The 15,157-nt window shown below is 36.8% G+C and overlaps 1 protein-coding gene across 2 annotated transcripts; it reads right to left on the bottom strand.

Moving 5' to 3' along the window:
• Positions 1–269: 269 nt before the first annotated feature.
• LOC126724825 (uncharacterized) lies at positions 270–13,246 on the bottom strand. 2 transcript variants are annotated; one of them, XM_050429217.1, is made up of 12 exons: positions 12,871–13,246; positions 12,025–12,241; positions 11,744–11,926; positions 11,532–11,631; positions 11,404–11,434; positions 8,534–8,576; positions 7,744–7,896; positions 4,726–5,725; positions 3,460–4,689; positions 1,505–2,918; positions 821–901; positions 270–633 (listed from the first exon to the last, which is right to left on the bottom strand). In XM_050429217.1, exons 2-12 carry the CDS (start codon positions 12,081–12,083, stop codon positions 569–571), a joined length of 4,359 nt encoding a protein of 1,452 aa, XP_050285174.1. In that variant the 5' UTR covers positions 12,084–12,241; positions 12,871–13,246; the 3' UTR covers positions 270–568. The 2 variants fall into 2 exon arrangements, with proteins under 2 accessions (XP_050285174.1, XP_050285173.1); XM_050429216.1 differs by having other exon boundaries at positions 3,460–5,725.
• Positions 13,247–15,157: the final 1,911 nt, after the last annotated feature.

The following is a 15,157-nucleotide window of genomic DNA, read 5'->3' as shown; positions in this document are numbered from 1 at the left end:
CACAACAAATCATAGGTAAGCTACTATTGATGGATAAAAAAGTGATATTAGTCGTGGGTCCATTTTGAAATTAATAACAACTTACCATTTAGAATTTGTTATGAAAATATTATGGAAATAACATTCCTATAAAATAAATAATAATATATCAAACCAAAACTTACCAAGGCTGAAAATAAAAGTATTGTAAAAATATTGTGCCATTTTGTTGTGTTTTAGACTTCTATTTTGGTATGATCATCTATAAGTGCCTATCATTCCCAACAAAATTCAATGACAAAAGTCTCTGACGTAAATTGATTACAAACATTCACAAAATTTTGACAAATACAACCAAAAATAGCGACTCTTCGTTCAATAGCATATACAAAATATTGAATCACACTATGAGATTACCGACTAAATCATGAGGAAGGCCTCATGAGACCAAGAAGATATACATAGTCCATTCTAGATCTTTTATAAATGTTCGTATCATCCCTACCTCAAGCATTTGTATCTTATAATCCTTTACACCCTACCAATTTCAACAATCCAACACATTTGCTCCGGACCATCCACTCAATGATTATCTAGGCTTTGAATCACTTCCCTTGCTTCGGAATGATGAGAGCGAGAAAAATGATCTTGGAGCTGTAAGATTAAATATTTGGTTATAACACTGTCAGAAAGATGTTCAACCATTCTTTGATGATAATTATTTTGATCAAGAGTCACCTCTGACAGAGAGACTATTACTTCAGCTCCATCGCATTCATAATGTTACTGCTAGGAAAAGTATGATAAACAACACAATCAGATTAATGCTGATTAGCCATACCTTTTAAGGAGCTTCCGGACAAATGATCGTCCCTTAGTCTGAAGTTTGCTGGAGGTGCTGGGATAGAGCTATAGGCTTGGACTGAAAGAAATGAAAGCCATTGACTGATCAACTTTTTTTTTAATATTATTGAGTGATCAACTAGAGAAATAAAGTTACATTTCTGTCTATCCCAAGCATAAAAAAGAAAAGAAATAAACAAACAAAGGAGAAGATGCAACAAATAACGAAAGCATAATTTAACCCAGTGGAAAACAGGTTACACACTCTAAATAAGTTGCAAGTGGCTACCATGCAGACCACAAACTCAAAGTTGGCAGCAGTTACATTAGAAAAATGATCATTTAACAGAATGATGGTTGAAGCTTAACCCATATAAGCAAGCAGCACCAATGGAACTCCTGAAATCTTTTTATTAAGTGACAAAATTTTATGCTTGCTGTCAACAATTGAACTCCATTTTCTGCAGAAGGGTTTCTAGATTTCTGGATTCCATGAGCTTTCATTAGTTTCTGTTTATTTGTTAGTTTTGTTCTCTTCTTATTTCTTTCTGCGGTATCACTTGTATACAGTCCGTGTACTTGGGCAGTGCTTTTCTTATTGATTTTTCAATGAATTTATTTACTACTAAAAATAAAAATAATAAATATGAAAAACATAAAAATAGGGGAAAGAGTAAGTTACCCTGTTCATTGAACTCGCTCTCATTGAAGCTGTCGTCAGAAGGATGACCATGTGAGAATCCCATTCTCGACTTCCTCAAGTCTTCTGATGATCTATTGGCAACATCACGCCCATCTTCTGTATCATCATCTCCTTCAGAAGTTGTAGCAGAGATCCAGTCAACCAAACTATCAGCTCCGCGACTTTTCCTTCCAAACTTCAATAGCCGTTTAAACCCTTTTGTGACATCCTTACGAGACTGATTGTGGGATGCATTGGCAACAATAATAGGCTTCTGAGCAGCTCCCCATTTCTTTCTCATTCGAGCTGCATCAGCCTCTGATTGGGTAAGACTATGAGAATTCCAAGATGCAGGGCTCCCAATTGGAGAATCCACAAAAGCATCAATATCAGAGGTCTCATGTGGGTATGAAAATGGATGATGCATGCGTGAATTCCATGAGATTGGACTTCCATTTGGTGAGTCCTGCAGAGATCCTACATTGTGGAAAGTTGAAGGCACAGTAGCAGGCAATTCAGTAACAGAAGTAGGGTCCACTTGAGAAAGAGATCTCACGGAATCGCCATTTTCAGACCCAGAATTAGCTGACTTGTCATATTCTTGACTTAGTCTTGTTTCTCCATTATCCACGTCAGCACAATCTTCGACTGGCATGGTTTCAAGCTCTTCATCTTCTTCCTCTTCTTCCTCTTTGGCCATATCCACATCATCTGCCTCAAAGGCTGATTCATATTCTTCGTCATTTTCCAAAGTCTCGGATGCCAATGAAGCTTTCAGCTTAGCTATACTAGCTCCAGCACCAGGACCTATGCCATTACCCTTCCTGAGGAAAGCCTTTGAATCCACATTCTTTGAAATTTTTTCAGATGGGATCTGCTCAGTCTGCTCTTTATCAAATTTTAATGGAGCCAAAACAGAGTTGTCAGAGTTCACAGTGGACAAATCCTTCAACTCTACAGGATTAGAGGCACTTTTTCTTGAGGACTGAGACCGCCGTGGCTTCTCTTCCTTAGCATTTGGTGCCTCTTCACTGATACTCTTGCTGCGGTTAAAGTTTCTCACCTGTGAGCGGGGGGTTGTTTTGCCAACTCCCAAAGAAGGTTTTGTGTTTTCTTTCCTGAAATCTGAGAAGTTGGGAACTGACTGTGCTAGAGGATTTTCTGCTTGCACTCTTCTCCTCCCAGAACTGGAATTGGAGACTTTGGCTGATGACCGTGTAACTGAATTTACTGTGGTGCGAGGAGTAGATATAGACACATTTCTGTTAGGCAAAATCTTCTTTGCTTGAGCACTTCTGGAAGCAACATCTCCCACAGATGGCTCACTGAAAAATCTGTCTTGTCCATAAAATTTATGTTCAGGAAATTCAGAAAGGTCTTCATCGTCTTCACTCTGAAAGGAATCTATTGGGTGCTGTGAAAGCACAATCTTATTATGATTAGTTACAAGAAAGAAAATCAAAAACCAAAATACGGCTTCAGAATTAAGATTGAGTGTACACATCAAATTATACAAGTCATCAGATTTAGCACGTATGTCCTATATGTTAATCCCAAGTCTACTTCAAAAGGAGTACTTTAACTTCCAATAAGCACTTATAAGTCTACATGCGCACTCCTTAGGGTTTTGGGATTAAGCTCATAAGCATGAAAAGTTCTATTTAATTTGGTTAAGAGAATAGATGATATTAGGACTTATAGGTGTGGTGTTAAATGACAGGAGAAAAATGCAGAAAATAATGATCCATGGAGGATAGGAGAAAAATATAGGTGAATGTGTCAAAGCTTTTAAGAACCATTGCTTTGCATTCAATTATACAATTTCAAATAAATCCCAAGTGACAGCACAAGTAGCTGGGAACAACTCCTCATTAAGCTTGATATCATACTCAAAGGTACATAAATTTGAATGAGGGGACACTTATTTCCTAAAAACATAACTATAATAAGAATACCTGTTCCCTCTTCACACTCGACCGAAAATTGAAAGATCTGAGTTTATCTGCACGTCTACGAGCACTAGAGACATCCCTATCAGCAGAGGCAGAAAACTTGAGCTTCATCTCAGCTTTACTCTGCTCAAGGTTATCCTGCATGGCCTTCATCTTGGCTTCCTTCTCTGCCCTGTTGGAACTCCATTCTTCCCTCAGTTTAGCATCTCTTTTTTGCATGTACTTCTCATAGAATTTTCCTCTGGAATCATCTGTGAAATGAAGCTCAGCAAAGTTCTTCCTCAGACTATCACCATAATCCTGAATATCTACCATCTTCATTGGCGGCGGGGTAGAGGTATTGAACTTTGCCATATTAATAGAAGTCCCAGCTGGTTCAATCACTGAAGGTTTTTCAGATAATTGTGCAGGAGCTACCTCCACTGCTTCTGGTTTTTTATACTGTGAACTTGCTGCCTTTTCCATTTGTTTTTCAGCAGGCTTGTTTCTCCGTGCAGAACCAGACTGATCCCCGGGAACCCGAAGCTTGTGCTCAGCAAAAAGCTTTTCAAGCTCATTAGCCTTCATTTTCAGCTCATCATTGAGCTCCTGATTTCCCTTAGACTGTCTAACTCTCTGAACTTGCTCCAATGGCATTGTTGGCATCGTAGGAATGCTTTCCTGAGCCTCCGAAGCCTTTTTACCAGGATAATCCAACTTGTTATTTTCATAAGAAAAACCAGCCTCATCCTTCCTACTACCCTGAGGCTTCTTAATCTGCTCACGACTAGCAGAAACTGGTTTCTGAAATTTCATGCTCTGGGGTCCAGATTCTTCCACTTTCTGAAACTTCATGTTCTGGGTTCCAGATTCTTCCACTTTCAATTGTTGCCTATCTGATGAACCCAATTCTTTCTTTCCCACCTCCTCTAGTTCTCTCGTAAAAGATCTCCACTTGGACTGAGGATCCAATTGATCACCCTCAACTCCTTTCGCCAGACCCGAAGGGGCGGCTTCCCGAAGTTTTAGCCCACTACCACCTTCCAACTGTCCTGAAAAAGAGCGGGTATGACTATTATAAACCCTAGAACGTGATTGAGTCACCGGTCCCGAATCCCCAACTCTATTTACAAACCCACCATCAGATGATCCATCCCCTACCTTGCTTCCAAAACCTCCAACTTGATTCTTCCCTCCAACAACCTCAGACCGATCCCTATTTACAAATCCACCATCCGATGCACCATCTCCTACCTTGCTTGCAAAACCCACAACTTGATGATCTTTAACCTTCAACTTCTCCTGAGAAACCTCTTGATCACTGAAATCCCTTGATTGATTCAGAGACCCCACTACTTTATGATCCTTCCAATTCGTCCGCCCCTTCACTCCCACATCCTCCTCTTCTTTACCTTGATCTTTCAACCCAACAGAGCTTGCAGTGTCATTCAACAATCCCTTCTTATCCTTATCCTTATGATCCTCAGCTCCACTGCCCAAAAACCCATTACTACTATTCGATTTGGGCAGCGAAACAAACGGAGAATTAACAGAAGACGGTGTACACAAGGGGCTCTCTACGTCCTTCTTTTCTCCACTAACATCAATGCTCATATCACTGGCACCACTCCATCTCCTCAACACCGGCAGAGGTGGCGCCGCGGCAGTCGACACGTCAGAAGAGAGCCTCCTGAGCTCCACCGCCTTCCCAACGACAACCGGCTTGCCGCCGCCGCCACCACTACCACTACCACCGCTACCGCCGCCTGTCTCCTTCTGCTTGTTCTCAAAGAGGTTAATACGGTCCTGCACGCTGAGCCGCCTCGCGGGTTGACTCGCCGCGATGGAAGAAGAAAATGGTGGAGAGTCTGATGACTCGGTCACAGGCAAAGAATCTTCTTTCTTGTTTTCGTTGTTGTTAATGTTGTTTGCAAGCTGTGCTGTTGTTGCAGTATTGGCGGGTTGGTTGGGTTCGTTTTTCTCGTTTAAGTTTCGTCTCGTGGGGAACTTGGGTTGCTGACACGTGGAGATCTGTGATTGGTTTTGCGTTACGCTAAAACTGTGTTGCTGTTTTTGATGTTGTTGGTCTTGACCGGCTGCTACTGTTGTTGTTGTTGTTGTTGGGTGGTGGGTCCCATTGTTTGGGTCTTCTGCTGAAGTGGGGTCATCGATTGACATGTCAGACCCTGTGGATGATCGGATGGCTGTGTCGTCGACACCTGGCTTCCACGTGTTGATTAAGAGGTCCGGTCTTCTTTGGCACAGTGACCTAAATTTGGTGCATGCTTCACTGCACACACAAAAAAGGAAAGAAAATAAATAGTTTTATTATATTTTTTTAGAAAAAAAAAAAAAGGTACAACTATATATTAAAAGGTGAGAGAAAATTGAAAGCCAGATGGGCTTTGAAAAATGGAAAGGACCCCTATAACTACTGTACCTTCCAAATCAATACTGAATGTGATGGTACTTTTTTATTATTTATTTATTAATTAAAGCATACTTGTGCAAGAAGTCCAACATGGTCCACTAGATAAAAAATCGTAAAATCTTTGTCATGGGTCCACCGCAAAGTAAAAGAACAAATGGTATCCAGCATAATTTGCCATGTTAAAGACTGTAAAAAATTGATAAATTGAGGTGCTTAGGTAACTTTTGGCACATCATAATAAGAGCTTGACCCCATAAAAATTGGGATTTATTACCCACCCCTTGATGAAAACGACAAGTGGGGAATGAAACAAATGAGCAGGCCAAGGATTGGTCAATTCAAGAATGGGCCCCACTAACCCAAAGAACAAAGTTTTTAAAGGAAACAAGATCTGGGTTCTGTTTGTTTGGGACTTACGTGATGCACCTTGTGGTAGATTTCATGATTTACTAATCATGAAATATAACCATAGCCCATTACAATAATGACCCCAGATAAAAAAAATTAAAATTTTTTTACAGTGCTTTCCTATACTCATCTGACAAATCTTATTCACCAAATGATAGATCACAAGCACTTTTCAGGCCCGCCTATTTTATATTTTTGGCTATACCGTACATTTTTAAGGCTAGGTGCTAAAATTTCATTTTCAAGTAGCTTGGCAATTGCATAAATTTAGGCAAGTGGACCCTGGATGATGTGACCTATCAACATTGATTATTATTATTGGCCTAAACAGCTTAGCAAGTTCCTCACTCAAGAGCCTAAAGTTGGGGCATTTGAAAACTGCATGGAACCATAATGTTTCAATTTTTACTGCCCACATCACTATTGCTTTTTATAAAAATGAGGCATTATCAAAATCATCAAAATGACAATGGACTATTTTGGAAAAATTAGTGATGGGAGCTACTTTCACAAACCAAAAAAAAAAAAAAAAAACAGAACACAAGATGCCATGTTTTTAAAATTTTGAAGGGGGAAAAAAAGACTCAAGTTAAATGATAAGAGAAACAAAAAGAAGTAACCTTTGCACTTTGGTTTCCAAAATGCCCCAACTGACTCTTCCAACACAAGCTGTTTCAAAAGACATTGCGATTATACCAAGAATTAGTTGACAACATGGCAAATAAGTTAAACTTCCATTAAAAAGCAAGGTAGCTCCCTGACTTGACCGCATATGCTACCAATTCAGCAGACAATGTGTCAAAATCCTTTGATAAGATAACAAAATGAGAGGAGCAGGGTCAAGGGAAGACTAGGTGAAGGGTAAAATCTTGGCAATTATGTTCTATTCTATTAGAAAATCTAGTTGTGAGGGCAAAGTTTTGTGAATAAATTACTGACCTGGCATACTTGCTAATGTTTTCTATATAAACCCCCCAACGAAATGGTGAAACGTATGGAATGAAAACTTGAAACAACAGTTAATTTTAAGTTATATTAGTTTCCCCCTTATTATATGTCTTCAGTAAAAGGGATGTCCACACCACTTGCAATTGGTGTGATGAAAAAGCATTGTGGCATAAAAGGTTCCCATCAAGCCCGCATTACTTTTGAAGTTTTCCACCTTATGCAGTTTGGGAAGAGATTTTGACCTGAAGGGAGAGAAGTTTTAAACATTTCCTCTTCAATTTTCTTTTCTTTTGTGTTTTCCATCCCAGCAAACCAGAGGAAGATTCTTCCCTGTCACTGCTACCAAATCCCAGGACTAAAGTGCTACAAAAAGATGGATTCACTTGATGCCACATCCACAGGCACACACACACACACACGAATAGGCACACACGCACACACACACACACACTGACAGGAGGAATAGGAGCTTTAGATATATAAGGTTTACTTGAAGATAGAATTTCTTAGAGAGTTCTTACTTCAAGCGATGAGCGCCAAACCGATTTGCAAAATGATGGAGTTCAGACACTGTATCAGGGTTAAAACCAGCAGCTGATGCACGAGCACAAGCTGTGGTCAAGTCCTGCCTAACTGCAACAAGCCGTACATCAATGGCCCTTAGAAGCTCCTTCCTGGATAAGAGTGAAAATAGCAAAACAAAAATAAGAAAAAAAAGTAAGCAACTCAGAGAGTGTTGTCAGTTCAACATATCAAGAACATCTGTTATAAAATAATTTGTAATTTTAAATTGTTGATGAGCAAGTAATGGCATTTTTTCTAAGAAATTTATGCGTTTAACTATGATCATGAACTGTGTACTTCAATCATTGGCCATGATCAACATAACTTTGTCTTTGCCCTTTCTTAACTGTTGACCATGTATGCTAGTTTGTCCACCTGCTCAAAACATCAAATCTTTGACACTCCAGTCGACTTCCATGATATGATGATTCCTAAGTTCGTGAAAATCCCAGACCTACTAATCAAACCAAAAAGTGCTTCAAAACATCATTTCTGTGATGCAGGATCCAAGCTAGCATACATCAGTAACAGCAAAAAGGGAGATCTCATCTTAAATAAATATCAAAAGTATCTTCAATGGCTGATATTTAAAGGGCACGTGCAATTGACTAAGTGAACATTTGCAAAACAAAATGAAACCCAAAGAGTTCAAATGAAACCCAGAATATAGTAAATGTTAAGTAATTTGAAAAACTGATCAAATTTAATTTAAACAAAAACTTGGGGGGGAAGAAAAGAAAGTATTACTTTGTTGCATCTGCTGCTCCTGCGGTTCCTATTCCATCTCCACCTGGAGCATATTATCCAATATCAGCATATTAACAACTTGTGCTTTAAAAATAATGTAGCTTTTACTAGACAGTTCCAACACAAAAAATTTCAAAAGAATTTTCAGGTGTCTAATAACCTAGGCAGAACATAGCCCATGACATATTCCAAGGAAATAAGACTCCAAAGAATCATACTGAAGCTGGGAAATTGGCAAAGTAAAAGATAACATTAGTAATATTGGCAAACAGCTGATCTTAACATAACAGACAACAAAGAATTCAACAACATACTTGCTTAATTATTAAAAGAAAAACTTAATTCCTAGAGATAAATTTTCAGGATGCATTACCACAACTGTTAAAATATGTTACATAATGATTTTACCAAAAACAATAGCTCAGAATGAGTTTGCATTTCTCCCAATTTCCCCCCAGAAACCATCATGGCCCATGACATCATAGGAAAATTACGTTTTTCTTTTGGGTATGTATCATGGGGAGGCAAATTCACAGTTGTAGGACACAACATCCCATATACCCCCCCCCCCCCCCCCCACCCCCCAAAAAAAAGAAATATGGACGAAAAAAAAAAACAAAGGACTAAATTTCATGCATGGGTATATTCAATAGTTCAAAATTATTTCCCTAAAGAATCTCCATAATCGCTTCTATAGGCTCAAATGTGATAATGATCTCCAGTACAATAAACAATTCATGACTGGCTCTTAAACAGAAAAGATTTGGAACAAAATCTCTAGCAGATGTCCCTCAGCAGAACACACAACTACAACTCATTTTCTCAGTAGTGTGCTACAGGCATCAACACAACAGGTAGACCAATTTAAGTAAAATGCATCACATACTTGATTAAGCAGAAGAAATACCTTGCCGGCAAACAAAATTAGTCACAGTAAAATTCACTAAATCAAAGAGGTCTACTTATTGAGCCAATGAGCCACCACTTGGATCATAAGATACACTTTAGTCTTTAACCCAAAAACCAGGCCTAGCATAATACCCTTAGTGCAATGGCAAGTTAATTATGTGAGATTCCATCGGATAAGCCACCAAATCCTAATTCCTAGATTGTCTTCACTATAAGAACCATTGCACATAGAAAGGTTGCAGTTATATCATCAGTACATCTTCGCCTCAGTGCCCCACTCCCAAGTCCAATCCAGTACTCCATACCTAACGAAAGTGAGCTTGCTAGCAGATCCCAACAGCTCCAAGGAAGAGATCCAAGCTTTAAAAGAACAGGTCATGGGCTTTACCTAGGTCAAAGGTCCTTTTTTTTCTTTTTTCTTTTTTCTTCTCTGATATTTCTCTCATGATGCAACCACTTTTGTCTACAACAAAATGATGAAATAAGTTTCTCCTCTCCACTAACTTCTTCAATACAATCCATAGCAAAACTCTAGTGTCATATTTTTGCAAGGATATGGGGTGTTGATCTTCAAAATTCATGAAGGTACGCTGTTAAAATTTCAATATATGTTGTAGTACTTACTTGTTATTATTGCATGCACACAATCAAGCTCCCCCTTTGCCAAGTAAACTGACCATAATGTAAACAATGGAATCTTTATTTCTTTAGGCACCAATGCACTACATACAAATGCAAACTTAATGTAGTCTCATTCTAAACGCAACTTGATATAAGTGCCCAACCTTGTGTAAGATGAGTATTGATGCAACTATAGTGACTATCCACTATGTATAACTAGAAGAAAATGATCATAATTACATAGATAATGTCAAAATAAATCATGTGACTTAAGTAGATCACCTCCATGAGGAATAAGCTAAATTATCAGATAACAAAGAAAATAAAATTCCAATTGCTAATGAATTTGACATACATTAGCAGGTTATATGACATTATAATTATTTTTTTCTAATAAGGAAGTCATTCTAATTGAATACTTCCGGCTTGACATTCTACACCACAAATGTATAACTTAACATATAACTGCATCAAAAAGAATATGATCTTGACAAGACTCCAAGGCTTTTTGGCATGCATAACTTATTACAGGCTTCACGAAGAGGCACTCAGTGATGACATCTGCATAGATTTGTGCTCTATTTATATAAAACAATCCCCGCTAGCCAGAATTTAGTCCAGTTTGTAGCAGTTTATGCTTCAAAGATTGACAACGTAGCGGTGAAATTGATGTTCTGTGCTTTATCCTTTATCACTATGTAAAAATTTTCTCTTAACTAGTAATTTCACACGCACCTAGTGCATAATGAACCCAAAACCTCCCCTCCACCTTGCATTTACAGGGGACAAGGTGCCATTTAAGCTAGAGCTCATTCGCATATTCCCATTATGTATAATGTCAGTATGTACAAGGTGTTTAATAGGCACCTTAGAAAATTAATTCAAGAAATTCAGCAGTCTCAATGGGATATCTATTGCTATTCTTCTGATCATACCAGCATCACCAACCATTGGCACCTTGGTTTATGCCTATGTTGAGAACCAATGCAACTCAGACTTTGCCACTATTAATGATTAAAACAAAATAACAATAGTGGTCAGCCACTGGGCATCTCCACTAACTCTAATGTCCCACTTCTCACTCTTGGCTTAAACTTTCACTGGTACTGTCCACAGCATAATATCACAAAAGAATAATACAACATGAACCTCTAAACAGAGAGAAAGAAGTAAAATCTAAGGAAATCCTAAACATCATACTTGCTTCTGTGTATAAAATATATAATGTCTTCCTAGACAGGATTTTGCAGGGCAAGTTTTCTTGTAATCAGACCATCTGAGATTAAAAGTAAAATAAACTATCTAAAGTCAAATAGAAAATAGAAAGAAACAAAGCATACCTAATGCCCCAGAATTCTGATCTCCTGCCCTCTGACATAAAATAATTTCCCAAATTCAGTGATAAAAATAATTGTATTTCCAATTATCAGCACATTGGTTGTCTAATTAATTGAACTGTGGTTATTACCTGTGAATATATTCTCTGGGCTGCTTCCAACTGAGACATCTCTGCATCATATGTGTTAACCAGTTCCAAGACCTCTGGTGTACTAACAAACCGAACAAACCTGGAGAACAAGTTCCAATCAAGTCAAAGAGAAAAATCAAAACTGTATTATGTAGAAAGGCAGCAAAATTCAAGTATACTTAAAATTTGTTTCAACTGGCAGTATGTGTTACCTTTCCAGTGTTCCTTTAGTGAACCACGTCTCAGCATTTCTTCGCTTCTCAACTTCAAGCTTAATCGACTGAACTGCAAGTGCAACCTGCTCTTCTGCAACCTTTAAATGGGTCACAAATGGCTTAACTAATCCTGATGCAAGCTTCTCTGTGTTTCCATCACTTGAGACAAACAACTCACAACTGCCCAGAAAGGAAGAAGAATACAACTCCATATCAAAACAATACAAATAGGAAAGACAGAATAATAAAATCTAAAACCCAGTAACAGTTATCCTCACCGTGAACGTTTTGGTGACAATTGGAACACAGCATAATCAAGAGGCATGTCAGACTTCATCTTCCCCCTACTATTGCTAAATTAGCTCTTCTCTGAATTATTCATATACCCGGATGTACTTTCGGTAAAATGCAAGCCCAGATCCTCACAACTTTAATTAATCAAGTCATAAACCAGCAAAACTTCAATCACAAAACTCCACTACCACAATGTAGATTCTGGAAAAATCAATAAAAATACACAGAAACATAGTTACCATTTATAGAAGTGATGATGCAAATACATAATCTAAATTCATAAACTGCAAATATAGATGAAGTTAATAAAGAGGTAAGAAACTTTAATTATTCAACTCAAATAAGGGAACCATCTATGGTAATCCACATTTCAAATCCAACTGGATTACTTAAAATAAGTTCAAATTAAAAAAGTGGATGACTAGCGGCACCCACTAAACTTTTTGACCAGATTGCTTATCAAAAATACCCAACAGATCTCAATCCCAAAGAACAACTCCAAAACCAAATGCAACAAAAAAATTCAAGCTCTTGAACTAAAATAGAAGCCCAAACTTCACACAAATCAAACTTGTGCCAGATCTGGTTCAACAAATATCCAAACCCAAATGCCAAACCAAACCAAACCCACAAAGACTTCATAGTTTCCACTCATAAATCCAAATTCAAATGCAAAACCAAGTCAGACCGAGATGAAAATACACACATACAAATAGATATACGCATTAATACACACAACCCAGAAACAAAAATAGAATTTTCAAAATACCCATTAGTCTTTTGCAATAATTTAAGTAAATGTGAGAGGGATCAGTGAAACCAAAGAGTACCTGAGATCTTGGACTGTAGAAATCGGATCCTCCTAATCGGGTTCAAATGGTTACCAACATTTTCACTCTCTGAGCTTTATATATTCCACTTTTTCCTTCTTCTTCTTCTTCTTCTTTGAGAATAACTTTCTTTTTTTCTTTTTTTTTATTACTTTAATGGGTTTGTTTTTGTTTCTGTTACTATTTTTTTATTCTTTAAGTTCTAAGAAAACCCTAACATTGACAAGATAGTCTTTGCTTTACTCTTCCCTCAAATGTATTACTTTCTTTCTTTCTCTCTCTACACTCTCTGATACAGTAGAGAGAGACAGGGAGAGGAAAGAGAGAGTATGTGTGTGTTTTTTTTTTGTGTGTGCTTTCAGACAAGTTTGTTTGTAATTTGCAAATCCTAAGAAAGCTCAAGTAGGATTGAGAGACAATGACTCTTTTAAGTCATAAACAGTGTGATGTAAAATTTTGAAATTACAGAAATAGTCTTTTGACTGTATGGTGTTGGTCATGTCAATTTACTCAAACGAGCTTGACTTGATCCAAAGTCTTTTTTCAAATTAAAAAAGAAAACGTTAAACAGATATATTAATTTAGGATTTTTTTTTTTTTTTTTGTGGGTTCCAATTAGTTCGACTAATAAAGTCTCTGATGATTGAATAAGAAATTTAGTGTTTAATCTCCGCCTATACCAAAAACTGATTGATGTCTTGGTCTAATGATAAAGAACTATCATCAGGAACGGAACCTATAGGTTAAAACTCTTTCCAAAAAAAAAAAAAAACTTAGGAAATAAGGAAATATTTTTAGAAATTTTGTATGGGAAAAAAAAAAGTAATGATTCTTTTAACAATTTTTATATTTCTTATAAAAATAGTATAAAATTTTTTGTAAAATAATTCATTTACAAATGCTCTAAGTGCCCCCATTAACCAAACCCAATATGCTCATTTAACTAAATTGGATTCATCTCATTCTTAAAATTTTCCATTTACAAATGTTGTAAGAGTATCCATTAACCAGAATCAATATGGTCATTTCACTAAATTGGACCTATCTCATTGAATGAGGTGGGCATCAAAATTTTCTTTCTAAAATGAGAAAGAAAAACTTCTATCATGTTCATAGTTATTCTCTCATGCAAGAAATTCTCATTTACAAATAACAAATTACAATTTATCCTTAATTATTTCACTCCTAATATATATGACTCATTAACATGTGAAGGAAGAAAAATAATTAAAAAAAATATATTATAACTTAAAAGGAGATAAGATGAAAGCAACACCTAGATTTTATTTTCATTTTTTAATAATGCCTTTTCCCTTTTTGTTTCTTTTTTTGAATAATGCCTGGTGGGAAAGCTTTCTGTGAAGAAAATGGGCATCATTGTCCAAACATACATGATCTTATAGCCTATAGGTGGAATCATGGGATGGACCACTATTGAAAGAGGTGGGCATTTTTGTAATTTAAGCATGGTCAATTTGGTACATCCACTATTAAGTAGAGATTCTAAATTTAACGGTTTCTTTGGGGGAAAAAAAACTTTTAAAAGTGAGAGCGAAAGAAAAAGCATATCGTGCAACCCAAGCAGTGACCCTGGTTTGTATAAATTTTTTTGGATATGTGAAATTACCATGTTACTCTCCTTTAAAAGTCCCCGAAAGAAGCTATTATACTGTTCTTCAATATCCACTTATCTTGTGACACTTGTCACCATCATTTGAGTCAGCACAGCTTCATATGGAATAATAAATACTATTAATAATAGAAATAATTATAATTATAATCATCACCATGATAACAACAAAATCCCTTAATTATTACTATTTTTTAAATGAAAGTCATTTAACACAATTGATGGTTAATTTTTAGGGCTTTATTCAAGGTGAAAAAGACGGTTTTTTTTTTTTTTTTTAAAAAAAATTTAGAGAAGAATTTGAAAATCAAACTTAGGAGAATGGCCGTTTACTAAACTAACAAAGCACCCAAAAAAAAAAACCTTATTTCATAGGTTATATTTGAGCTCGAGAAATCAAAAATTGATATGACTTGTGAGCAATCACTTTAACTACAATGATAGTTAAGTATTAGAGAGATTGTGCATGGGAAATTATTAGTTTAAAGGTAGTTTGTCTAGTATCAATTTTAGTTTTAGACCTTCCAAGTATATGCCGTTACCAACATGGCAGTCTTTTGTCAGTTATGTGGTATCAAGCAACTACCAACCATGTCCACTGACCATTTCCAAATTTATGATAGCTACTTCTATTCTACTTCTAATGTTTGTGGTATA

The sequence above is a fragment of the Quercus robur genome, chromosome 5 (genome assembly GCF_932294415.1).
Source record: "Quercus robur chromosome 5, dhQueRobu3.1, whole genome shotgun sequence".
In the NCBI taxonomy this organism is placed as follows: Eukaryota; Viridiplantae; Streptophyta; class Magnoliopsida; order Fagales; family Fagaceae; genus Quercus; species Quercus robur.
This window is presented reverse-complemented; position numbering and strand designations above follow the sequence as displayed.

Excerpts from the sequence above, each read along its gene's own strand:
- LOC126724825 (XM_050429216.1), bottom strand. The coding sequence starts at position 12,083 with ATGAAGTCTGACATGCCTCTTGATTATGCTGTGTTCCAATTGTCACCA. Across the intron at positions 902-1,504 it reads GAGCGAGTTCAATGAACAGG|TCCAAGCCTATAGCTCTATC; the intron begins GTAACTTACTCT and ends CATTTCTTTCAG. Across the intron at positions 634-820 it reads GTCCGGAAGCTCCTTAAAAG|CTCCAAGATCATTTTTCTCG; the intron begins GTATGGCTAATC and ends TTAATCTTACAG.